At 43.0% G+C, this 27,755-nt stretch overlaps 2 protein-coding genes across 3 annotated transcripts in view; one reads left to right on the forward strand and one right to left on the reverse strand.

Annotated features, from left to right (window-relative positions):
- ARHGAP28 (Rho GTPase activating protein 28) overlaps positions 1-7,432 on the forward strand; it is a 138,000-nt gene extending 130,568 nt beyond the window's left edge. For both annotated transcript variants that reach the window (XM_065932550.1, XM_065932551.1), the window contains exons 18-19: positions 1,584-1,648; positions 3,584-7,432. In XM_065932550.1, the coding sequence (XP_065788622.1) occupies positions 1,584-1,648; positions 3,584-3,678 (160 nt within the window). In that variant the 3' untranslated portion in view covers positions 3,679-7,432. The remainder of the gene's footprint in view (positions 1-1,583; positions 1,649-3,583) is intronic.
- Positions 7,433-21,058: 13,626 nt separating this feature from the next.
- The window catches only part of LAMA1 (laminin subunit alpha 1), a 123,297-nt gene continuing 116,600 nt past the window's right edge, over positions 21,059-27,755 (reverse strand). Inside the window, exons 58-63 of the mRNA XM_065935153.1 lie at positions 27,413-27,602; positions 26,715-26,873; positions 25,745-25,898; positions 24,070-24,203; positions 22,284-22,506; positions 21,059-21,410 (exon numbers count right to left, since the gene is read on the reverse strand). Coding sequence (XP_065791225.1) covers positions 21,250-21,410; positions 22,284-22,506; positions 24,070-24,203; positions 25,745-25,898; positions 26,715-26,873; positions 27,413-27,602 — 1,021 coding nt within the window. The 3' untranslated portion in view covers positions 21,059-21,249. The remainder of the gene's footprint in view (positions 21,411-22,283; positions 22,507-24,069; positions 24,204-25,744; positions 25,899-26,714; positions 26,874-27,412; positions 27,603-27,755) is intronic.

Here is a 27,755-nt window from a genome sequence, read left to right on the forward strand (position 1 = left end):
TTGACCTTTTTGAAAAATTAGCACCTGTTACTTTAAGGACTTCACCAGTGAGTAAAGACTCAACAGTAGAGAAAGAAGTATACCATAGAGTTATCAATAACAAAAGCTTTTTTTTTCTTCCAAGAAACTTCTACAATTGAGATTCTTAAATAGGCAGATTTTCTGTCTTGGTGGCTTCAATAACTCATTGAGTTTTACTTATTATTTGGATAAAAATTTTAGCAAGTTAGTTTTTATATATCTTGATAGATTTCCAGGAATATTGTTATTCCAGCCTCCATTGGGCTTTAACATGACTGTAACAAGTACAGTTTATGTAGTGGAGTGAATGTCATAAAACCTACTATCAGTGAACCTTAGGATCAGAGTGATGTTGACAAAATATTTTTGCATGTCCGCCTTGAAAGTATGAAGATATTAGTTGCTCAGTTGTGTTCGACTCTTTGTGACCCCATGGACTGTAGCCTGCCAGGCTCCTCTGTCCATGGAATTCGACAGGTAAGAATACTGGAGTGGGTTGACATTCCCTTCTCCAGGGGATCTTCCTGACCCAGGGATCAAACCCAGGTCTCCTGCATTGCAGAAAGATTCTTTACTGTCTGAGCCATGTCTGCCTTAAGTCACCCTAAAGAACATTAAGTCATGGTAAATAATGGACACACACCACACAGGGGTGGGATGTGGGGCTATCAGTGGGAACTAGGGGGACCATGTGGGGAAGGAAACACGGTAGCTTGACTGAGTCCATGGGGCCCTTCTGTTGTGACATCGCATTTGGATATTGCAAGATTTTACTATCAGGGAAACCAGGGAAGAAGTACACAGGATGTGTGTATGTTTTCTTATATCTGCATACAGATCTACAACTATCTCAAATAAAATGTTTCATTAAACAAAGAGGTGCATATCCTTCTCCCTCACAGTGGAGAGAGAGGATAGTCTGTAACCAGAGGATAGTCTGTAAGTAACCAGGCTGACAGTTCAAGGAACCGGAACTCAGCAGTGGCCTTTCCAGACTCTTCTATCCTGGCAGCCTAGTCCAGGGTGGAAAATTAAAATTGGCCAATTATTTGCTCTGACTTGCTTTCATTATCGGGCAGAGACATACAACAAAGTCAGCGTTAGTTTGCAAAGCACTGGGCAAGCTTAGAAATGTGGCATGGGCTAAGGATAGAACCCCATTCGATTTTTGACAACTGCAGAAATGAGGCTGGACTGCTTTTGAACTGAGAGTGATGCGGCCCGTGACAAGGCAGTGTGAAGCGCCCAGCTGCTCCTCGGCCAGCCTTGATGTGTCAGCCACGGTGTCCCCTCTCGAGTGCAGCTGACAGTGTGACAGTCGTGGATGGAAAGGCCAGGGCGGCTGTGGAACCCGGCTGCATCCATCTTCCTCTCTGCCTCAGACGCTTCACTGTGTCAGACCAGAAAAAGCTTTTATCCTCCCTTCAGTCATCATCGTGATTTGTGGGGTGTATTCCACTCAAGGCAGAATCAATTGTTTGCTGCTATGGTTACTTAATCCACAGGTTTACCTCAGAATCTCTGAAGAGGGTTAAAATAACATCGCTTTCTTCTTTTCTCAGTCATGGTTCATCGGAATGCATAAAGATCCAGAACCAAAGGTTATATGAAATTGGAGGCAATATAGGTAAGCATTTGTCAATAATTTGTACTCCTACACGCTCTGATTACTCTGTTGTTGTTGTTCAGACACTAAGTCGTATCCCACTCTTTGTGACCTCATAGACTGCCTCACGCCAGGCTTCCCTGTCCTTCACCATCTCCTGGAGCGGAGAAACTCTGAGTAATCTGCTGATTCCTCTGAGTAATGCTCTAAAGGAAACAGGATGCTATTACTGTGTCAATAAGAGATGGTAGGATGGCATCACTGACTCAATAGACATGAGTTTGAGCAAATTCTGGGAGATGGTGGAGGACAGGGAAGCCTGGCTTGCTACAGTCCATTCATAGGGTCGCAAATTGTCAGAAACGACTGAGCCACTGAACCAATTGTGTTAATAAAAACTTATAAGTTTCTTAGATACAAAATCAAAATCAAAAGTATCTGAGTTTTTTTAAAATCTCACATAAGAATAGTGTAACTTTCCTAAAAAAGTGTTCCTAAAATATTTTCCAAATGTACATGTAAATATTGTAGCTGATGTGGAGTAGATTTCTGAGTCTTTTAAATATGACTCTGAAAGTTAGAGTGTGTCTGGAGATTTACTCAAATGAAAGGAGAAATTGTGGCACTTTCAGAGTCTTGACATCCTTTTGGTTAAACTTCCCTGTTCAGCTCCCAGCCCAGGTTCATCCTCTTCCCCTGAGGGGAGTCGACTGGCAGGGGTGGAGAGTTGTGTGGAGATGAGCGGAGTTACAGAAATGTTTATGCAGAGAGAAATGGTGGGGTTGGGAGGGGAAAGCTGGTGACAGAGGGGACGATGACCACAGTCCTCATGAGCAGGAGGGATGCACCGGCCATGAATAGGAGCACAAGGATTTCATTCCAACTGTGAGGGGCAAGAGGGAGCCAAGGGCACATGCGCGGGACAGAATTTTCTTTTTATCCTTCCCGTCGCTTCAAGGGACCCACCTCGACACCCACCTTCACATCCTCACCAGCGCATCTCATCCTGGGCCTTCGCTTCTGCTCCAACTCGGGCCCAGAGCGCCCTCCCTCGGATGGCCCTGCCTCACTGCCTCCCCTGGCGGGTGTTTGCCGCTGTATCAGCTTCTCAGTGAGAGGCTCCTGGTCGGGATCCTCTCTCTGCCTTCCCGGCTTTCTCGTTCTCTCGCGTTCTTATCATCATCGGGCTCACTTCCCATCATGCTTTCTTATTTGCTAGTTGCCTTTTACGACTTTTAGAACATAAGCAAGAGGGCAGATATTTTTACCTATCTGATGCATTGCTGTGGCCTCAGCCCGTAGAATAATGTTCGACACCATAATGGCTCGAGAAATATTTGAGAACTGAATGAAAGAGTCAAGCAAGCAATGAAATTTTGGTATTTTGTTTGAGACTTTAGTGGACATTTCAAACATACTGTACATAAGAATTTTCAAATGCATTTGCCCCCATGGAATGATCTTTCCGTTGCTAATTCCAGATCTTCTGCCCACAGGAGAAATGAAATGACCACTCCTAAAATAAAATTTCATGTTCATCCTTGGTCCTGGTCAAGTTACTATCTGTAAAAAAAAAAAAAAAATTAGAGGACATGTATTGTTACATAAATGATCATCAGTGATCATTATCATATAAATGAGTTGATGCCTGAAACAGGTTCCTGCCATATTTTTCTAATTGGTGTGGTGATCTGGGGAGCAGTTTTCCTGGGGTTAGTCTTCTTTTTCCCACAGTGTCACATGGGGTTTATTTAGAGTACTTCACAGTCAGAAAGAAACAAAGGAAAGAGGGAGGGAAGGCAGGTTGGCTGTGCTGGAAACTTTGAACTGAATCTGCTTTTGGCTGAGAGAACTATATTGGTCTTATTTGAGTCTTGCAACACTCATACACACAACTATGCACATGCACAGAAGTGTGGCCTTTTGAAAACATTCTCCGATTTTCATTTCTTTTAGGACAGCACTGCTTGGATCCGGATGCTTATATACTGGATGTATATCATGTGAATCCCCAGGCAGAATGGGTGATTAAACCCCAACAGAATGTTTGAAGTCACCCCCCAAGATGGCAGCTACCATGTGTTACACGCCAAGGAGTCCTACATTCAGTAGGGAAAAAACATGTTTGTCCCTAGACCCTCTCGGTGTTTCTCAGCCCAACTGGTGTCTCCCGGAATTGTCAGCATGAATCGTGGAAGAGGAGCTGGTTGACCATCTGAGCTGAAGCCGTCTCATGGTGGTTCCTTGGTAAGAGTGAAGGAAAGAGGGTGTGATCCTTCCAGAAGAAAGGCCAGCATAGAATATGGAGCTCTCATCATTTCTGATACTTTGACTCACAACAGAAATGAGCTTGGTCCTTATACCTGGGGATAAGAGGCACTTCTCGACGTAGCAAATGTTGGCAAACACAAGAGGTGGAAGAGACTTTTTTATACCTATGTTTTATATATATATATATATAGACCTTTTTGAACAAGAATGCCAGAAAAAAACAACAACTTCTTCTCTGAACAGTAATTTAGATCTCCTTTCCAAAGAGACTCTGTTTCCAAAGTCACACATACAATATTTATACTCTGACTTGCTCCTGAATTGGAGGAGGAGGAACTTCTGTTTAAAGACCACTGTATTGTTACATATGTTGTACTGTGTTGTGACTGTCTGCTTTCTGGTGCAAGTGAACACTTCCCCATCATGGACTATTGAAAACGGATACTTTTAAAGCTTACTCTGTTATGAGAACACGGTTAAGGTCAGGTTTACAAGGCTTTTCTTGTGCTTCCATAACCTTCAGTGTAGTCAGCAGTCCTGGAGCTTCTGTTTCTCATCATCATGATGGTGCTCAGTGAATAGCTCTCCATGTGCCAGGCCCAGATTGTCTTTCCTCCCCAAACGGATCATTTTTTAAGTTTCATGACTGTAGATAATCACTTCTGCAGCCCCAGTGTTCAAATGCAGAACTGCCTTTATCCAACTGCTCTTTATCCAAGAGTGCTGAAAAATACCATTCTATCCAGACTTCCTACGCTGTAAAAACAGATTTTGTTTGTGTTCATCCATCATAGACTTGGCCAGGCCCCGTGGATTAGCATCAGGCTTTAGAATCAGATGCATGTTGGGTGACCTGAAAACTGCCTCGCTTCCAGAAGCCCACGAAGCCATTTTTCCAGGCCTGGGGTTGGTGAGAAAGCACAGTTCTCCACGATTCTGAGACCAGATCTGACATGTGCTGAGAGATCAGGGAGCCCTGCTTTTCCTCTGGGGACTGCAGCATATAGAAATGGGGATAGAGGTCTCACTTATCCCACATGTGTGCTTTGGATTAGAATCTACAGCTTGAGATTTTGACGAGCTCATGTGAGTTTTAATGAAATTTAACATCCGAATGACTCTCCCTTGCAGTTCAAACAATAGACAAAGTTGCTCACAAATGCAGAAAACATTTTACCTACTTGCATTGGTAGGTGGGTTCTTTACCGCTAGTTCCACCTGGGAAGCCCTTTATCTATTTACCAAGTCTCAAAACATAATGTGATGATAATTTAAGCCTATATTATGGAAGAAATCTTCTCCATGCTCAGTATGCCTTGATGGCTATAAAACCATGATTTATATTCAACGTTCCTGGCCATTGGAGCTTTGTTACATTTTTGTGGAAAACTAATATCCATTCATTTTATTTGTTTATTTGAGAATTTTTATTTCCTTTGCTTGAAAACCCAGTGGAAGAAAAACATGCATTCTGTTGGTTTATATTTATTCCTGTATTTCAGAAGTTTTCAATGTATGCCTAATTGACAGCATGTGAGTTTGCATAATGAACTTTGAGGGTTTGAGAAAATACAGTTATCATTCTTGCAATTCAAACAACAGGAGTAAGCATCTTACTCCCATGTATTAGTTGCTAAGTTCCAAGACATAGATGGCTGTAACTGATCCCCACATACAAGGAAGTTCTTCAGATTAGGTGCCTTACACTTCTGTGTATATATTAAAACAATTACTTATTTTTTAACTGAATTTCCTCTCATTTAGAATAAATTCTGTTGTGCTTTGAAAATTCACCAACCTAGCCAATTTTTTATTTTTAATTTTTTGTTTCAGAATTTTTATTTCTTTTGACTGAAAACACATTAACACTGACAGAAAAATTCTAAAGGTCTTAAGATTTACCCCATTAGTCATTAAATTTAAATAAATGGTTAACAGATGACAGGTAAAAAAAAAAATTAAGTTTCTGAATTTCTTATCTGCATTTGATGTGCATAAGATGTGACATCCTTTAGATGTCAAAGGCTCAGCCCAGTCAGTAATCTTAAATTAATCACCTCACTGCCTTCAAGGATGTGTGACAACTTTAAAATAACTATATAATATGGAAGCCCATGTCAATACCCATATATTGGGTGTAACTTGAATTCTTAGTCATAGAATTAACTAACTGATCAGAAAAGAATTTCCAGTAGACACACAATCTAATTTTTGTGAAGTTAAAGAAGTTCTTTTTACTGATTTTATTACTTTTTTTAACTTAACTTTATTCTTAATGAATAAACAAACCCGTACAACTAAAACTCAGAAATGCCAGTCACCTAAGTGTTGAAAAAACTATCTTTGCCTTATGAAGAGTTGTTTTTGCAGTAGTTACAGTCATCTATAAAAATGAATAGTGTAAAGGCAAACACAAATAGTGTATCTGCAAACACGAGTCAGACCCTGGGCTTCAAATTCTGTTCTTGGTAACTTCCACCTCGCCTTGTCCCATGCGCTCTTGGTATGCAGTTAGGAAAATGACATCTAGGAGAGCATTAGAGAAAGTTAACGTTTTAGGAATGCTTATTCAGAAAAAAACCCTAGAACGGGCTCCTTCTTGCCTCCAGTCTACAAAAGAAGATCCCTTTGCTAAACAGCTCCCTTGAGGATATGATTCTTCAGGTCACTGAACATTGAGTTCAGTGAGTTCAAGGGGAGATCTTTGAACAAACTGGAATATTAATCTCTTTACAATGTATATACAATATAAACTACCTCACTTGTCTTTCCTGGGGGGAAAAATGACGGACGTTAACAATTTCTGTTACAAATGGTCCCTGATCTTATTATTTAAGTCACTTCAATTAGCTTTCAGTGTACATTTAATAATATGCATTTAATGATGTAAAATATTTTTAGCAAAAGCTTTAAAACCAAAAATACTCTGTAATTGTGATGTGTGTTGTAGAGGCTGAGAGAGTCTGTCCTTTAGTCATCGTCTCGTGTGTTTAACCCTGTGGAGTCACAGGTTTTCAAATGTAGGAATTCACTTCATCAAATTTCATGCATTTTCAACTGTTTTCCCCACGGTGCACTTGACTGAAAGTCACGTGAGATTAAAGCGCCCCTTCTTTCGATCAAACATATTTCAACTGTTTTTCATAAATGTATTACACATCTGAAAGGAATATGTATTATGGGACTGTGTAGTTTCTATTTTCTGTCTGGCATTTTCAGCTGTTTTTCTTTTTTTTTCTTTTTCTTTTCATAAACATGTCACTTAATAAAAAATAATATGACATGGATTAAAATGTTTCAAACATTTTTCAACAGTTGTACACACACACACTACCTTAATTTAAAAATGACATCTTTTCTTTCAGGTATTTTCCAGCTGTTCTTAGAAAGGATGTGATTTGATTGAAAAGTCATGTTGTCACTAGGATGCCAATTTTTTATGTTGTCTCCCATCTCAAGAGTTAATGTTCTTTCATCCTGTCAGTTTCATTGCCAAGTATAATATGTATGTTGCATTTTATTCATAAAAATAAAGAGGAAAAATCCAAAAGCATTATCATGAGATTTCTTGTGTTCAACTAGTCTGAAGACACCATGGTGCTGGTGAAAGAAAAGGATCCTTAAAGTCAGAAAGTTTGTGTTTTGAGCCCGAGGCTCTGCCACCTACCATAAACAGTGATGTTATAGGCACTGGGGTAATGGTGGATGTTTGTGCAAAGATATTTACTAAACTTGTTTGAGTTATTGCCTTTTAATATGTCCTTTTTAAAATATATATATATTTTTTTTTTCAATAGGTACAGGAAAGAATATTTGACTCATTCATGATTTTTTTACACTCAGCATTTTACCGTACACCAAGGACAAGAAAAAGAGATAATAAAAAGGCATAAAGATTAGAAGAGATAAAATAGTCTCCATCTGCAAATAATATGATCATTTATATACAAAAGCCTAAGGTATCTTCAACTATTAGAACTAACAAGATGATTTAGCAAGGTCATGGCGTACAAGATTATTATATAAAAATCAGGTTGGGAAAAATATAATTGTAAAGCATATATTCAACAAAAGACTGATATTCAGGCTATATTAAGAACTCACCAAAAAAAAAAGGCAGGCAACCTAATTTCTTTAAATGGGGGAAGACTTGAATAGATGCTTCACGAAAAATACACAAATCGCCAGTAACCATGTGTTTAAAATGCTCAGCTTCGTGTGCCACTAGGGGGATGCAAATTAAATCCACATTTCCTGCTCCATGGTTGATGAAGCTGTCATCCCAGGCTCCCGGTTAGTGGCTCTGAAGACTCTCCCTTCCCATGGCTCTCAACTGGGGAGTGTGTGCTCTCTCTGCTGGCTGTCCTGGAAGGGCCTCATCCTGCCTGAGCCCAGCTGCCATCTCTTCCACTAGATCAATTTGGAATCTGGCTGGCTGTAACAAATGACGAAGTACATTAGCTCAGTTCCAAAGGTCTCTGCCAAATGGGCTTTGACAGCAGAGCACACGAGCAGATGGAAAAGAATCTGGAGTTCCTGGGGTGCTGGGGGCCCCCCAGATCTGCTTGTCTCATCTTCCCAGCAGGAAATGACACCTTTCCTGATGGGCCAGACAGATCTTGGGGGAGGGGGGGACCATCACCAAAGGTTCATCTGAGTTTTAGCAACTAATAATCACATGTGGACTCTACACACTGTCATCTTATTCATGAACTTTTATGCCATAACAGTTCATTCTCAGCAGTTGCTCTGCATTTGTACAACGTGTTTATTACAGCACAGCAGTGGGCTTTGCTGTGGTTCTTGGCTCCGTGTCCTCAGATGACAAACGGAACAGGCTTTTCTACCATGTATCCCTCACCACGTCACAGTACAATGGGACAGCAAACACTTAGCCATAGAAGGAAATAATTGATAATCTGAATCCACAAGATTTTAAGCAAATATATCATTATTTAGGCCATCTGATGCGAAGAGCCGACTCATTAGAAAAGACCCTGATGCGGGGAAAGATTGAGGGCAGGAGGAGAAGTGGGGGACAGAGAATGAGATGGTTGGATGGCATCATCGACTCAATGGACATGAGTTTGAGCAAACTGGGAGACAGGGAAGCCTGGCGTGCTGCAGTCCATGGGGTCACAATGAGTTGAACGGGACTGAGCAACTGAATAACAACAACCATTAATGAAAAGGCAAGCCACATATTGAGAGAAAAGGGTGTGTGTGTGTGTGTGTGTGTGTGTGTGTGTGTGTGTGTGTGTGAAATGCATGTGTTACACCCAGGCTGTGTAAAAAACTCTTAACATACTCTGCCAAAGCTCAAGAGTTAAAAAAGAAAATGGGGTGGGGGGCGGTACTTCCCCAGTGGTTAGGAATCCACAATGCAAGGGACACAGGTTCGTTCCCTGGTTCAGGAACTAACATCCCCCATGCTGCAGAGCAACTAAGCTAGAGCACAACTAGAGAGTCCACACACTGCAAGGAAAGACCCTGCATGACACAATGAAGACCCCATGTGCTGCAACCAAGACCCGACTTAAGTATTAAAATACTTAATACTTAAGTATTAAAAATAAAAGACAACTCATGTTTTCAAACGGCCAAAAGACTTGAACTAACATTCTGCCAAAGTATAGAAATGTCGGTATACACAGCAAGGTACTCAACACTATCAGCCCTTAGGAAAATGATAATTAAACTACAGTGTAATAGCACTACGTAAACACAAGAATATCCCTGTTAATAACTAGCATTCTCATTGCTGGTGGGCGTGTGAGATGGGAGAACCACTTTGCAAAACTGGCAGAATAGTACAAGGTTAATCAATCACACACCTACCTTACGTGGCCACAGACATCAGAGTGGTGGCCTCTTGTGGTGGGATTGGCTGGAGACGGGCATGAGGTAGCTTTCTAGGTTCTCCATGAGAAGGCCCAGCCCACTTTGCAGACTTTCCGGGTACTCCACACTGGGGCCCCTTTGTTTCCATAGGCAGCTTTTTTAGGTCAACTGTGTCCACGCCCCACTCACCCCATCCCCAACCTTCCCGTTACTCCAGTGAAAGCGCTTTGCAAGCTGGGCTGTCATTCCTCAAGTGCTGCCATGGCAGATCCTGCAAAGATCTTAAAGTCTTCCCATCCCTTCCTAGCCCACTGCAACGTAGCCCTTGCTTTTATGGTGTTTTAACTGGAGAAGGAAATGGCAACTCACTCCAGTATTCCTGTCTGGGAAATCTCATGAACAGAGGAGGCTGGTGGGCTGCAGTCCATGGGGTCGCAAAGAGTTGGACACGGCGGAACACACACACAGCAAACAAGGCGTGCTTCTTGATGCAAGCAATTTTAATAGAGCGTTGTCTTCATTTTCATCTTCACACACTGTTCACCCTTAATTGAGTTCACACTTAATTGATAAATATTTGTTGATAAATGGATGTTCGACATTTCACCATGTGTCACGTCCTCAACACTATGAATCATGTTAGAGACAGCCGCACAGATGGGGGGAATAGAAAACAAATACCTTACCCTAGTAACCCGAATTGTTGGGCCCTAACCTCCAGATCAAAGAAGGAGCCTTTGTATTCCGGAGCTTTGACACAAAGTGAAGTTATACCAGGTCCTTTAGTGGTATTTCCTGAGATCCATTCACGAGATTGACAAGCAATAAAAGGACCTAAGAAAACTGGAATTGAACACAAGCTCCCTCCTCCTCTGCTCCTTTCATTTTGAAATCTGGGTGATTGCCACCCACCAGCATCCTTTCTTCCTCCAGGACACATTTCCCCTCCAGGAGCTTATGAGAAAACAGCCAAGCTGCTAGGGCAATGTCAGGATAAAATGAGAGTATCAGCCAAACTGAATACTGCAGGGAAATTGGAAGGAAAACTGGAAAATGAACAAAGATTTGGTGAAAAATATATAACACACAGGAGAATTTAAAAAAAAAAAGGAGGGAGTCTGGGGTGCAATTGTAATTGGTCATATTTTTTCCCTAATTGAGGAATTCAACTAACCAGCATTTTATTGAAGATTTTCACATCTGGGTCCAAAAGAAAAATCGGTCTGTAATTTCCTTACCTTGTTTTGGAGCCAGGGTTATAGCCGACTTGTCCAATGGGTAGAGTCGCTTTCCTGTTTCCTGTTTTTGTCTTCAACTTTGTAACAGTGTGAGGTGTTTCAGGGAGGGGTGGGCAGGAGGAGTTGCAAAGGGGCAGGAGGAAACTTTGGGGGTAGTGGGTGTGTTCTTTATCCTGAATGTGATGATTGCGAGGATGGATACATACAGTCAAAGTCATCAGACTGTAGCTTTAAATATTAATATGTGCTGTCAAGTTTATCATATGTCAGTGACACCTCAAAGAAGCTGTTAAAAAAAACAAACAATGACACACACTCAGGCCTGGGCTCTGAGCTCGGGTTCCCACACATGTGCCCCGGATTCCCCGGGACTGGACCCTGGGAGACAGCTAGGCTTCGCCCCCACTGCCCCTGCCTGGAAAGTGGTACCCAGCAGGAAACTTGGGGATGACATTTAGATTGTGAGCCTGCCCAGAAGGACAGTCAAGAATATCGCCTGTGCAAAAATGATGATTTTTACTGAGGAAATTCCCAGAAAGAGACTGGGTCTTCACGTGAAACTTCCCAGGAAGCCAGAGCACCCACGGTTCCCCGGTCAGGGACTCCAAGGTTGGTGTGAAGGGGCGCACGCCACCTCGCCTCTTGAGTGGGCTGTAGCTGGGATTCCAGGGGCCGCGTCACAGCCAACACTGGGGAGCAGCAGTAACAGAAATGGTTCACAGAGGCTCCTGGAGTCCTTGGACAGACAGCCTGTTGGGACATGATAGGGGAAAAGAAGTTTTACTTCAGCCTTCCTTGGGGTCCCAGATGAATGGAACCACTGGGTCAGGGTTCCTCTCTGGAGCGCTAACGATCTGAAGTCACAAGCCCCAGGTTCTGTAAGAAGAATTATCAAAGCAGCTTCACTAACATAAAGTGGGGATGAAATGCCAGAGAGAAAGAACTCTTGTCTGATCTGCCTGCGGTGATGGAGACGTCAAAGGAGAGGAAACTTGTGTTACATTTGATGCCTAGAGAGGGCTTCTGATTATTGCTACAATTCTTGAGAAATCACCCATTTGGGTAAGGTCGCTGGACATGTGTCTTGCAACCTTCAGGAAATAACAGCAAAAGCACAGTCTCCTTGCAAAGTGACTCATGGTTCAACGTGATCTCTGGAGATAATGGCCCCCAACCACCAGGGTAGCGGGCTGGAGATCTTGAGCCACCTTGACAAACTTCAGGCCCCAAGAAGGCTAACTTCTCAACAATGTTTCCCAGACAAAAATCAGCATTCATACTTTTAAAAAGGTCTAAAAGTAGGTGGGGGGCGGGGGGGGGAGGCGGGCAAGGGAATTTTCCCATTTTGTGCTCTCCTACATGCCACCTTGGGTAGAGCTTCTAGACATAGTCCTGGCCTCCCTCTTGGGAGATGGCCCAGCACACCAGAGACATCTGCAGCCACGTCTTAATGCAAAAATTTTTTTTTGTTTCAGTCTCTTTCTCTTCTCCATATGGGACTCCTATTACTCTATGTTAGATCTTTAGAAGTTATCTACCTGACACTGGTGTTTTGTTTTTGTTATTATTTTTCAGTCTTTCATCTCTCTATTTAATTTGTTGAATAATTTTCATTATTTTGTTTAATGAAGGTTACTCATCCTTTATCATCTATGTTCTGATACTGAGTCCATCCATTTATTTATTTATTTTTTTTTGCTTCTGATATTGTATTTTTCGGTTCAGTAATTTTCAGTTGGTTCCTTTTTCTATTTTCCATTTATCTGCTGAGAAATTTTTTTTGTCATTACATTCATTTCAAGTGTGTTTACTCTAACCTTATGTAGCATTGATATAATCACTGCTTTGAGGTCTTTGTCGAATAATTCCTTTTTGAGGTTGGCATCATTTCCCCTTGAAAATTGGTTCTATTTGCCTGGTTGGATGTGTGTAGAAAGATTTTGTATCATATTCTGGACATTGTGAATGTTATGTGCTATAGATTCTGGGTCCTAATATAAGTCACTGAGGAATTGATGTTTTGGATTTTGGTAAGAGATTGACTAGGTTGTGTTCAGACCATAAGTTCTCTTCCATTTTCTGTTGGTTGTATCTATTAAAACACACACACGGATGTGTACCTTTCAGCTGATTTGGGGAACTACTATGAGTCAGCAATAATTCATTGATTTGCCTGTCACTTTATCAGTTTAGAATTCTTCTCCTTCTCCCCTCCAACCCAAAGTTACTCAATTCTAATATGACAGTGAAAAGAGGGAAAAGCATTCTCTTTTAGGTTAGCCTGTTAAGAAGTGCTTTATTCAGTTCACTTCTGATCTGACCTAGAAGACTGAAAGACTCTCACAGTCTTCCAAATTTGAACATTTTTTTCCCAGCCAGACTTAGTGAGTTTAACGTGCCAGATGATTTTCTACTTTTTGCCTTTCTCACTCATTTCTTCTTAAACTCCATCATCTATTTAATCAGACTTCAAGAGTACACAATTACATTTAAATCACACATAGGCTCCTCTGTCCATGGGATTCTCCAGGCAGGATTACAGGAGTGGGTTGCCATTTCCTCCTCCAGGGGAATCCTCCCAACTCAGGGATCAAACCCAAGTCTCCTGCTGAGCCACTGGGGAAGCCCCACTGACTTCCTAACCACACCTAAATCCAGCTTACGTTTCTATCCTGGTTGCAAATCCCCGTTGTAACCTCTGCTGTGTCTGTACCTCACAGACTCCCATCTGCTCCACTGAGTGACGCTCTTTCCCTAAATGTCCTCTTCTGACCACCTAATGGGGTCACAGCTCAGTGCTTTTCCATTTTTATCAGAGCTTTTACTGTCTTTTTATTCATAACAGACAATCACATTTGGATTTTGAACACATGCTAAAAATTAAATTATTGATGAAATGCTGGATGCTTACAACGGTTCTGGCTAAAACAAACTGCCATAAACTTTACTCTTTCATGTCTATGAAATTCCTCTAATTATGTAAACAGAAACCACAGCTTTTCAATATTGAAGATGGAGTTTGTGTTTTAATACTTTATAATTATTACATACTCCATATAGTCTGAGAAGAAAGTATCATTTCTAAATTTTGTTAGAGAGAAAAAAAATTCTCTCCATTATGTTTTTACCCAAGTCCTTGCTTCAGACAGCCACATGGGTCCCTTTGCTGGACACTGAAAGACTTTGAAAGGAACATGACCTATGTCTTTGTCACCGTTTGAAAAAAAAAATCCTGATAGTTTTGGCATTTCAGAGTATATTAAGCTGAACATTTCACTACATATTATGAAAACTGTTAAGCCTATAGAACTTCTTCGGGGAATATCTTGCAAAAGAGGCTTACTTTGCCATTTGTTTTATGCTTATTAAATGGCTCAGAGGAATTATGTTTGCAAAGAACTTTTGAAATTTATATGAAGAGCTACACTGCTGAGGTATTTTTAGAAAAAATTGTAAACTAATATTCGACTCAACAATTATCTACTAATAATTTCCCATAGGTCCTAATTATGTTAGCTCTGAGAGAAATGCCCAAGAAATATCTGACACAATATAGCCCTTACAGGAGTTGTGGACCAATTAGATTGTTGAGATACACATGCTATCTGAGGGGGGAATGAGCATAAATAAGAACCACTAAAACCAAAAACACTAATTTGAAAATATATATGCACTCCACTACAGCATTGCAATATAGTGATGTAGCAGCACCATTTACAGTATCCAAGATACAGAAAAAGTAAAAAGTAGGAAAGTAAAAAAAGTAAAAAGTAGGAAGTCAAGAAACACTTGGAGTAACAGACAAATTTAGCCTTGGAGTACAGAATGAAGCTGGGCAAAGGCTAATAGAGTTTTGCCAAGAGAATGCACTGGTCATAGTGAACACCCTCCTCCAACAAGACATGAGAAGACTCTACACATGGACATCACCAGATGGTCAACACCAAAATCAGACTGATTACATTCTTTGCAGCCAAAGGTGGAGAAACTCTACACAGGAAAAACAAAACCTGTGAGCTCAGATCATGAATTCCTTATTGCCAAATTCAGACTTAAATAGAAGAAAGTAGGAAAAACCACTAGACCATTCAAGTATGACCTAAATCAAATCCTTAATGATTGTACAGTTGAAGTGAGAAGTAGATTTAAGGGAGTAGATCTGATAGACAGAGTGCCTGATGAACTATGGATGGAGATTCATGAGATTGTACAGGAGACAAAAAGCAACACCATCCCCAAGAAAAAGAAATGCAAGAAAGCAAAATGGCTGCCTAAGGAGGCCTTACAAATAGCTGTGAAAACAAGAGAAGCAAAAACCAGAGGAGAAAAGGAAAGATATACCCATTTGAGTGCAGAGTTCCAAAGAATAGCAAGGAAAGATAAGAAAGCCTTCCTCAGTGATCAGTACAAAGAAATAGAGGAAAACAATAGAATGGGAAAGACTAGAGATCTCTTCAAAAAATTAGAGATACCAAGGGAATATTTCATGCAAAGATGGGCACAATAAAGGACAGAAATGGTAGGGACGTAATAGAAGCAGAAGATATTAAGAAGGGGTGGCAAGAATACACAGAAAAACTGTACAAAAAAGATCTTCATGACCCAGATAATCAAGATGGTGTGATCACTCACCTAGAGCCAGACATCCTGGAATGTGAAGTCAAGTGGGCCTTAGGAAGCATCACTACTAACAAAGCTAGTGGATGTGATGGAATTCCAGTTGAGCTATTCCAAATCCTAAAAGAGGATTCTGTGAAAGTGCTGCACTCAATATGACAGCAAATTTGGAAAACTCAGCAGTGGGCACCGGACTGGAACAAATCAGTTTTCATTCCAATCCCTAAGAAAGGCAATGCCAAAGAATGCTCAAACTACCAAACAATTGCACTCATCTGAAACGCTAGTAAAGTAATGCTCAAAATTCGCCAAGCCAGGCTTCAACAATACATGAACTGTGAACTTCCAGATGTTCAAGCTGGATTTAAAAAGGCAGAGGAACCAGAGATCAAATTGCCAACATTCACTGGATCATTGAAAAAGCAGGAGAGTTCCAGAAAAACATCTGTTTCTGCTTTATTGACTATACCAAAGCCTTTGACTGTCTGGATCACAATAAACTGTGGAAAATTCTGAAAGAGATGAGAATAAAAGACCACCTGACCTGCCTCTTGAGAAACCTGTATGCAGATCAGGAAAGCCACAGTTAGAACTGGACATGGAACAACAGACTGGTTCCAAATAGGAAAAGGAGTACGTCAAGGCTGTATATTGTCACCCTGCTTATTTAACTTATATGCAGAGTACATCATGAGAAATGCTGGGCTGGATGAAGCACAAGCTGGAATCAAGATTGCCAGGAGAAATATCAATAACCTCAGATATACAAATGACACCACCCTTATAGCAGAAAGTGAAGAAGAACTAAAGAGCCTCTTGATGAAAGTGAAAGAGGAGAGTGAAAAAGTTGGCTTAAAGCTCAACATTCAGAAAACTAAGATCAAGGCATCTGGTCCCATCACTTCATGGGAAATAGATGGGAAAACAGTGGAAACAGTGGGTGACTTTATTTTTTGGGGCTCCAAAATCACTGCAGATGGTGATTGCAGCCATGAAATTAAAAGACACTTACTCCTTGGACAGAAAGTTTGACCAACCTAGACAGCGTATTAAAAAGCAGAGACATTACTTTGTCAATAAAAGTCCATCTAGTCAAGGCTATGGGTTTTCCAGTAATCATGTATGGATGTGAGAGTTGGACTATAAAGAAAGCTGAGCGCCTAAGAGTTGATGCTTTTGAACTGTGGTGTTTGAGAAGACTCTTGGACTGCAAGGAGATCCAACCAGTCCATCCTAAAGGAGATCAGTCTCGAGTGTTCATTGGAAGGACTGATATTGAAGCTGAAACTCCAATACTTTGGCCATCTGATGCGAAGAGCTGACCCGTTGGAAAAGACCCTGATGCTGGGAAAGATTGATGGCAGGAGGAGAAGGGGAAAACAGAGGCTGAGATGGTTGGATGGCAACACCAACTCAATGGACATGAGTTTGGGTAAACTCCGGGAGTTGGTGATGGACAGGGAGGCCTGGCGTGCTGCAGTCCATGGGATCGCTAAGAGTCGGACACAACTGAGCGACTGAACAGAACTAAACTGATACATATACAATGCAATACTGTGCTGTGTGCATAGTCACCGTCACGTGCAATTCTTTGTCACCCCATGGCCCATAGCCCGCCAGGCTCCTCTGTCCATGGCATTCTCCAGGCAAGAATACTAGAGTGGGTTGCCATGCCCTTCTTCAGGGGATCTTCCCAACCCAGGGATCGAACCCAGGTCTCCCACATTACTGGCGGATTCTTTACCATCTGAGCCACCAGGGAAGCCCCAGTGGAAAACTATTCAGCCATTAAAAAGGAATGAAATCTTGGCCTTTGTACAGCATGAGTGGAATTGGAGGGTATTATGCTTAGTGAAATAAGTCAGACAGAGAAAGACAAATACTGTTTGATAGATAACTAACATAGCTTGCATTGTGAGAAGAATCCCGGGCCAGTCCGTAATCCAGCCAGCCAGTTGAGACACCTCCCTTCAGACTGTCTCACCAGTCTCTCAAATTCAATACATTCAGAGCTTGAGTTCCCATAATTTTTGTTTACTTCTTGTCCGTGGAACTGCCTTTCTCATTGTCCAAGCTGCCTGCTTGAGTCTTATCATCTGCCTAAAGCTACGTGTTCCTGGAGCCTCTAACACTCCTATGCAATCCTCTCGTCTTTATCCCTGCCATGGTATCGGTTGCCACCCAATCAGTGCTGCTCAACTGGCAGACTCAGGCTGCCCTTAATGCACCATTTCATCAAAACACTCTCCTAATGGAAAGCCCAGATGCTGGAAAGCCCATGGCATCCAGTCTCCGTCCTACCAGCTTAAATGTTGTGCTCTCCAACGTTAGACCCAATCCACTGTTGTCTCTCCTCCTGCCTGTCCCCCTGCCCACCTCCTAATATTCCCACAGTCCCCTTTCTTTCAGCTGGGTGGCTTGGACCCGTGTGTCATGCTTCCATACTGCCTCTGTAGCCCTGAATACCACCTTGCATAAGACGTGTTCATTGCTGTCATGTCTGATGCTTTGCAACCCCATAGACTACAGCCTGCCAGGCTCCTCTGTCCATGGGGATTCTCCAGGCAAGAATACTGGAGTGAGTAGCCATTCCCTGCTCCAAGGGATCTTCCTGATGCAGGGATCAAACCTGGGTCTCTCACATTGCAGGCAGATTCCTTACCGTCTGAGCGACCAGGGAAGCCCGTGCATACGAAAGCACTTTGTACATTGGCTGCTACTACTGTGTACTCTGCAAAGCCCAGTTCCAGCTGCCTCTGTCAGCCTTCCCAGATCTTTCACTTGGTGCCACAATTTAGCCCTTGATTTATAGTGTTCTAAGGTGAGAATACATGTGCCTCTTGGTCCAGCAATTGTAACAGAGCGCTTTATCATTTTCATCGCAATTTCTGATTTGGACACTAAATTGGCCCTTAATTCCTAAGCCTGTGTTGGATGTGGTTGTTCCATATCCAGCCACGAGTGTATCATTCCTAATTACAATGCATCCTTTTAGAAGTGGTGGCACAGAGAGACAAAACAGGAAAGTGAATAAGGCGTTATATAAATCAGGCCCCTCATAAAGGTTATACCAGCTGTGTTAAATGCATTGCTTAGTTTTCTTCTTCCTTATGTTTAATAAAGCGTGTCTTTAAACCAACTGTTTGTTGCACATTCTGCCAGCAGGTGTGACTGAGGATTAAATTTCACTAAGGTCGAAGTTATTGGTTTATCCAGATGTTCTCTTTCTGAGTCAATTTTAATAATATTTCCAAATATAGACCTTTTTGTGGTTGTTGGCATAACCACATGTTACAGATGGAAAATCGAAGCTTAAAAATTGCAGTGGATACTATGGGGGAAAACATATGGAGGTAACTCAAAAAATTAAAAATAGACTTATTGTGTGATCCAGTAATTCCACTTCTGGGTCTCTACCCTAAAACAGTGAAAGCAGGGACTCAGAGAACTATCTGTCTGCTCATGTTCACAGCAGCATTATTCACAATAGCCAAAAGGTAGAAGGAACCCCATGCCCATTGATGGATGAATGAATAAACAAAAATATGGTATATAAGTCGACAAACAATAAATGCTGGAAAGGGTGTGCAGAAAAGGGAATGTTCTTGCACTGTTGGTGGGAATGTAAATTGATACAGCCACTATGGAAGATGATATGGAGATTCCTTAAAAAACTAGGAATAAAACCACGATATGACCCAGCAATACCACTCCTAGGCATAAACCCTGAAGAAACCGCGGTTGAAAAAGACACATGTATCCCATTTTTCATTGCAGCACTATTTACAATAGCTAGAACATGGAAGCAACCTAGATACCCATCAACAGATGAATGGATAAAAAAGTTGTGGTACATATGCAATAGAATATTTCTCAGCCATATAAAGGAATGCATTTGAGTCAGTTCTGATGAGGTGGATGAACCTAGAACCTATGTACAGAGTGAAGCGAGTCAGAAAAAGAAAAATAAATATCATATTCTAGCGTACATATACAGAATCTAGAAAAGTGGTTCTGAAGAATTTAATTACAGGGTAGCAATGGAGAAACACATAGAGAACAGGCTTATGGACACGGGGAGGGGGAGAAGAGGGGGAGATGTGTGCAGAGAGTAACTTGGAAACTTACATTACCGTATGTAAAATAGACAGCCAGCGGGAATTTGCTGTACGGCTCAGGAAACTCAAACAGGAGCTCTGTAGCAACCTAGAGGGGTGGGGTGGGGAGGGAGATGGGAGGGAGGTTCAAAAGAGAGGGGATATATGTACACCGACGGCTGATTCATGTAGAGGTTTGACAGAAAACAACGAAGTTCTGTAAAGCAATTATCCTTCAATAAAAAAATTAATTAAATAAAAAATATGGTATATACACACGATGGAATATTACTCAGCCTTAAGAATGGAAAGACAGAGGGAGGTAGAAGGGGGGATCGGGATGGGGAATACATGTAAACCCATGGCTGATTCATGTCAATGTATGGCAAAAACCACTACAATATTGTAATTAGCCTCCAACTAATAAAAATAAATGGAAAAAAAAAAAGGAAGGACACTAACACATACTCCATCGTGGATGATCCTACAGGACCTTATGCCATGAAAAATAAAGCCAGTCACAGACTTGAATGATTCCACTTACACGAGGTGACTTGAGTTGTCAGACCCATGCACAAAGGAAGAAAAATGGTGGATGCCAGGAGCTCGGGAGAGAGGGCAGCTGGGAGTTAGCATTTAATAGGTACAGAGCTTGTTTTGCAAGATGGAGTGAGTCTTGGAACTGGATGGTGGTGATGGGTGTACAACAGTGTGAATGTCCCTCATGTCAGAGAACTGTACACTTAAAAATCGTTAAAATAGTAAGGGCTAGCGAGCCACTTCTTTTTTTATCTTGCAAGATGCTCTGTTAGCTTAGGTCCTCTCAGAACAAAGCTGTGTCTACACCAGGCTCTATCTCCCTGTGTTCCCTTTGCTTTTCCACTTGCTGAAGCTTACTTAACGTGCTTATGTGGCAAACAGTTGGTGCCCTCTGCTGGAATATAACCAATAGTGTCACTTGTTCACTGTAGAAATTGGAGCCTAAATTCTTGATAAAGAAATAAAAGTTGTTGTTCAGTTGCTAAGTGATGTCCAACTCTTTTTTCAACCCCATCTACTGTAGCCAGCCAGGCTCCTCTGTCCCTGGGATTGCCCAGGCAAGAATACTGGAGTAGGTTGCCATTTTGTTCTTCAGGGGATCTTCCTGACCCAGGGATCGAACTCTCTTTTCCTGCATTGGCAGGTGGGTTCTTTACCACTGAGTCACAGGGAAAGCCCATGAAAGTATTCATATGCCACTATAATCTATGATAGTCTATAATGATATTTTTAAAAAATTCAAAATACAAAACATGAAGTACCATCAGGTGATCAACAGAACATTTCAAAAGTTTCATTAAAAAACTTAAAAGAGTCAGTGGTTTCAATTTACGTTTTAAACTATTTAATAGAGGTATTTGTTGTACACATGGTTTTAGTTAAACATAAACAAAAACGTTCTCTCTGGAAACACCGAACCTGAGTTGGAAATGAAATCTGAACTGTAAAGATTTTAGTTCACAAAATAATTCTCCTCAAAATATAAATGATGGTTCCCAACCGAGGAGTTCCCCAAAGTTCAGGACTCAGTCCCAGGACAGGAATGAGGGAAAACTCCTTGCAGGTCAAAAGCTGTGCTGAAGTCGAAGGATTGCACTAGCGGACCCTTAGTCAGGGTGAGTCTCCGCACACAGCCCCGGAAGGAGGTATGGCTGCTCAGGCAGTTCTGCTTCACATCAGCTGTTAAGAAAAGAAGAGAAAATAAACCTTGTTGTGTTAAATGATGTGAGAAGAGCAGTAGAAACAAAACTAACCGCTTGTAGAAACAAAACTAATCCACATCAAGATTAGAAGAATATTTTTCCATATGAGTCGCTTCAGTGATAGCGTAATTCATAGAAAACTATTAATAAGCAATAATTTTAAGGCATAGTTGTGACTTAAGTCATAAAAGGGATTTTTATCTTATTAACATTTGTACCAATTACTCGGAGAATCTGAAATGCATAATTTGAACCCAAAAGTGATGCAAGAGGGTAAGACACATGCTTGTGCTCTAAAACGATTACTGACCTGTAAAATGATTCCCACTTCCGGGCATCATTTGAGATTTCTGTCAGTAAAGTCACCCAGCTTATTGTACATCATACCCGATGTTCTCAGAGTCTTCCCTAATGATCAACTTCTGCGTGCATGCATGCTAAGTGGTCTCAGTCATGCCTGACTGTGTGAGACCCCACAGACTGTAGTCTGCCAGGCTCCTCTGTTCACGGGATTCTCCAGGCAAGAATACTGGAGTGGGTTGCTATGCCCTCCTTCAGAGAATCTTCCCTACCCAGGGATTGAACCAGCGTCTCTTACATTAGCAGGTAGGTTTTTCTTGTTCTGTTTTTTAACCACTAATGCCACCTGGGAAGCCCCAATCAAATTATGTATGTAGATTATTTTGATTTTTCCAAAAATTCGTAGATATTTGGAATAGACCTAAAATGGTAAAGGATTTGTCACCCAAACCATGTATCTTTCTTCACCCCTATTCTTTATCCACCTGAATAAGACTTCCCCCAGAGGCAACGCCCCTTGAAAAGTGAGCAGAGTACACATCACACGCACCAGGATAGCCGCCGACATAAATGGGATCGTTGGTGTCAGCGGAGGTGGACTGGGTGTGTGGACTTTCTGCTCGAACCACGTTCCCGTCAACAATCAGAACCACTCGATGCTTGCTCTTGTTTGCTTGAAGGGTGTGCCATCTCCCATCGCAGAGCCTACTAGGAGCTTTGGGCTCGTACGCGGCTGTTATCCTCCCAGCACCATTGTTAACGTGAAACAAGAGCTAAACAAACGAGACACAAGCCAACACCTTGGTGAATTTTTCCCTATTCAAGGAACACAGTCCATTCACACAATGTTCTTAGAGTGGATAAAATCAGAGCATTCTGCTAAAAGGGAGGGCTATCTATGAAAATGTTGGCTTAAAGCTCAACATTCAGAAAACAAAGATCATGGCATTTGGTCCCATCACTTCATGGCAAATAGATGGGGAAACAGTGGCAGATTTTATTTTTTTGGGCTCCAAAATCACTGCAGATGGTGACTGCAGCCAGTCATGAAATTAAAAGACGCTTACTCCTTGGAAGGAAAGTTATGACCAACCTAGACAGCATATTAAAAAGCAGAGACATTACTTTGCCAACAAAGGTCCGTCTAGTCAAGGCTATGGTTTTTCCAGTAGTCATGTATGGATGTGAGAGTTGGACTATAAAGAAAGCTGAGTGCTGAAGAATCGATGCTTTTGAACTGTGGTGTTGGAGAAGACTCTTGAGAGTCCCTTGAACTGCAAGGAGATCCAACCAGTCCATCTTAAAGGAAATCAGTCCTGAATATTCATTGGAAGGACTGATGTTGAAGCTGAAATTCCAATACTCTGGCTATCTGATGTGAAGAACTGACTCATTTGAAAAGACCCTGATGCTGGGAAAGATTGAAGGTGGGAGGAGAAGGGGACGACAGAGGATGGATGGTTGGATGGCATCACTGGCTCAATGGACATGAGTTTGAGTAAACTCTGGGAGTTGGTGATGGACAGGGAGGCCTGGCAAGCTGCAGTTCACAGGGTCACAAAGAATAAGATATGACTGAGCAACTGAACTGAACTGAACCTATGAAAAACAGGGGTTTTGTAAGACAGTGTCCTAAGGATTCTGATGCTAGCCTGTTCCCAAGGCTTCGGAAGGGAAAATGGCCACCTCCGTGGGAGTAAGCCTGAGCCACAATCTTAGTGATGCATCCTCTAATCAGTGTCGTATTTTCAGCATGACAGGAGCCCACGGGTCTACTAAAAAAGTTGGTTCACAGCTGTTGCGATAGCACATGTGAAGGAACATTCACTAACTCCCTCCTGAAAAACCATGGATGCTCTATTACCCCAGGTAGTACAAAAAATCTGAGACCTGCAGAAGGTGGGAGGGAAACACTCTAAGTATCCTATTGTCAACTTCTTATGCTGTATGTGAAGCTTTGCTATTGTTGTTTAGTCGCTTCAGCCGTGTCTGACTCTTACTGATCCCCTGGACTGCAGCCCACCAGGCTCCTCTGTCCATGGGATTTCCCAGGCAAGAACAGTGGAGCGGGTTGCTATTTCCTACTCCAGAGGATCTTCCTGACTCAGGGATCGAACCTGTGTCTCCTGCATTGCAGGCAGATTCTTGACCACTGAGCCACCAGGGAAGTCCTTTTTCAGGATTATCTATTTTTAAATATTAACTGAATCTTTTCTCCATTCCATGAAAGTGAATAATTAGAAATTTGAATATAGATATTTCTACTGTTTCTCAACTGCTCTAACACTGGGATGAGATGTGGGGGGTGGGGGATCCCATCCAGATTAAGCGTCCACCTTTCCATCTACAATCTCCAGTCCAATGGCATCCACTTTGGCGCTGCTGATCCCCAGGAGGACACCGTTCTCCGATGAGGTACGGAATTCCAGCGTGATGTTCACGTCGGATCGCACTTTATAGCCTTCTCTGACTGCAACACACAAGGGAGACACCCAGTTAGGGATGGGGCCTGCCTGATGCACGAAGGCGCAGGCTCAGAGAGGCCAGGGGCTGGGCTGGGCTGGCTGGCTGGCTGTGCTTTTGGGCTCCTGATGAGGGTCAGGAGACCTAGCTCCAGCTCCTTCTCTGGATCCAGCTTCACCCCCACCAGCAAGACGCTTCCACCCCTGAGCCTCGGCTTGTACCTCTGTAGGATGAAGTGACGCTTTTAAAGAAAACACACAGCCAGCTGGGGTAAACCTGACTAGAGCTGAAGCGGGCACATGCTTTTATCCAGAGCCACGTAGGTAGAAGTCAGAAGGGATCTAATCCATGTAATTGGGTCATCATCCATCCAAAAAATAGAGCACTTTACTTTCCCAGTATCCACTTACCAGTCTGTCATCATTAGCTGAGTGTGTTGAGTGTGTTAAGCGTGTTAGACTCCACACTATGCATTTTTTTTAAGTGGGGTTTTAATTGAATGAATTTTTCATTCAGGTGATTAAAAAACTGGGCTAAGCTAGGGATATTAGCAATAGCAGGCAGTTGTTACCTATGCGGCCCAGGACTAAAGGAAAAATGGGAGAAGGTGGTGTTATTAGAAGCACAGAGTGCAAGAGAGAAGCCTGCTAGTTTTTCCTCTCCTCCCTCCCAAACTCCATCTTCCACCAGAGCCTCCCTGGAAGCCCCAGGCAAAGGAGCCCAGAAATTAGTTCCCTGTGATAGGAAATAGAACAGGGGCCAGGGAAGCATTGCTTTTACACTGTTTGAGTGTAAACAGGAAGTTAGCCGGCAGGTTGTTGTTGTTTAGTCCCTAAGTCGTGTCAGATTCTTTGCGATTCCATGGACTGTAGCCTGCCAGGCTCCTCTGTACATGGGATTCTCCAGGGAAGAATACTGGTGTGGGTTGCCATGACCTCCTCCAGGGTATCTGCCCGACCCAGATTTCAAACCCACATCTCCTGCTTGGCAGGCGATTCTTTACCACTGAACCACCAGGTTTAGCTGGCCAATCAAGCACCCGAAGTGGGAGAGCACGTAAGATATATAACAAGGGCTACTTCTAAGCCTTGAGGAATTTCCATCCTAAAGCATTTTAGAGATTTAAATTCCTCTACTTACAACTCATGAATATTTCAACAGTCTAAACAGAGTTAATTTCTTCATCAAAACGGAGTCGCACTTGGCTGGCTGGTCCAGACATTTTATGGTGCTGGTTTTGAATTCAAACGTCTTTATTAACCTGAACAGTGACAGCTCTTGCCTTATGTAAATCTGGGGCCAGTACAGATGACACCAGGGCCACATGCTGCCGTCCGTCTGGAGGGTCACCTCTCCTGGCGAGAGGAGGCCATCTGGGTACCACGATGGGTGAGCAGGTTTTTACACAAGATGCTGAGAATCCAAAATTTGTGGTCTCACTGCAGCTTGTGCAGCGGGTCCTGTCCAATCAGATGATTCCTGGATCCTTATCATCTTAGACTGCAGGGCATCCCAGAGATTGCCTATGAGATGGTTGATTGTACATACCAAGGGCTGCGTATCCACTGCCTTCAAAGAAAGTTCCTTCCTGGGCCACGGCATAGCACCTGGTCACTGCAAACGCAGACACGGGGCTGTCTGTGTCCAGCTGCTGGCTGTTCACTGTCACCTCCCTGAGGCAGGCAGGGATGCTGCGGGTGATCTAAGTGAAATGATGCAGGAGTAGGTGATGGTGAGGACATGAGAAGGACAAGCACACACTGGTCCCACACTTCAACACAACACAGTAAAACACTGTCTTTTGGTTTTAAACATCCAGTGGCCATGAAATGTCACGTAAAGGTCTAACTTAAAGCTACTATAATATAGTAAAAAGGGTTTTCTATTGAGTAAATATTGTAGAAATCAAGACTGTGGAGTGGGGCTTCCCTGGGGGCTCAGGGGTAGAGAATCACATGCCAGTGAAGAAGACACAGGTTCGATCCCCAGTTGAGCCAGTGCTCCAGAACCGGGGAGCTGCAACTACTGAAGCCTGTGCGCCCTAGAACCTGTGCTTCCTAGAGCCTGTGCTCCTCAACAAGAGAAGCCACTGCAAGGAGAAGCCCGTGCACTGCAACCAGAGAGTGGCCCCCTCTTGCTCCAACTAGAGAAAAGCCCAGGGGCAGCAACAAAGACCCACCACAGTCAAAAATAAATAATAAATGAAAAACCAGGAGAAAAGAAAAGACTGTGGAGCATTTTAATCTGCAAATACGAATTTGCTGGACTTTTCCTGAGTTGCACTGGGGCTAAATGCCTGTGGGAAGGAAATTGTTCTTTCACTAACCAGCAGGAAGGCAGGCTGGGCTTCAGGGAGAAGTCCCAACACACAGTCGAGGGATGTGGTTCCAAATGTTTGCATTTTGTGGCCAAGCTCCAGGCCCAAACATGGTAATTTAAACACAAACACATTCCTCCACAAGACAAACAACAACCACAATAAAAGTAAAGATGGGCCTACGGAGAAAACGCTGCTTACGTTTCCAATGTTCCTGGCCCTGTATTCGGAGGGGAGGCCTCCGAGGTACAGCTTGCCTTCCACGTCTAAGGTGGTGGCATCTCCCACCGTGGTCACCACGGGCGACTCCTGGCCGTCGACCGTCATGAAGCCCCTCCTTTTAAAGTACTCTGTCTTGACCTAGAGTAATAGGAAGACATGAGTCATTTCTAAGGAATCTGAGAAAACAACAGCTGTTTGCAGCATCTGTTCACTGCAGGAGTGATAACCCGAATGGAACCCTCAAGGACGGCTCAGGTGTTCACACCTCTGGGGTTGAGAGGAGGCTGAGCCTGGAGCAGGTTAGCACAGGACCTGCTTCAGAGTCCCCGTCACAGCAGCACGGAGGCCAGGACATCAGGTTGGGCCCATTCACACCACCCGTGGGCTTGGTTTACTTCTCGTCAAACCAAGGATATATCTGGTGAATGAACATTTCATTCATTCTCCCAATGTTTGCTGAGGGCCTACCAAGTGTCAGGCAGAGTGAGCCCTCGGGGGTATTTCAGGAGGCAGAAAGGGTTGTGCCCGTCAGAAGCCCTCATTCTATGGGGCAGATATCAGACCCAGAGCAAGCTGGAAATCAAAGGGGTTGATCCCACTACTGTGAAACGGAGTGGACACGAGGGGCTGGTGGAACAGACCTCGGCACGAGTGACCCCACCTTCCCGAGAGCCTACCGTGTGCCACTGGCCGTCGCTGAGCAGCGCGGGGTGTGAGACCTTGGTCCTGCCCTTCCCGAGGTCGAAGGTGAAGTGGAGGCGGCCCGCGTGCAGCTGCAGCGCGGCGTAGTCCACCTGGTTCTGGTGAGCAATGTAGTACACCAGGCCGCTGGGGGCGAAGGTGCGGACGCTCAGCTGAACGGAGAGCCTGGAGGAGAGTGAGGGCTCTCAGAAAGGAGCACGCTCTCACTGTCACTCTTTAGATTCAGAGACCCCGGTAAGTGTTTCGGCATCTGTATTTAACATCTCGGGTCATTCATCCTTTCACTGACCTATCCCCATTCATTCACTCGTGGTAACT

Source organism: Muntiacus reevesi, chromosome 4, assembly GCF_963930625.1.
Source record: "Muntiacus reevesi chromosome 4, mMunRee1.1, whole genome shotgun sequence".
NCBI lineage: Eukaryota > Metazoa > Chordata > Mammalia > Artiodactyla > Cervidae > Muntiacus > Muntiacus reevesi.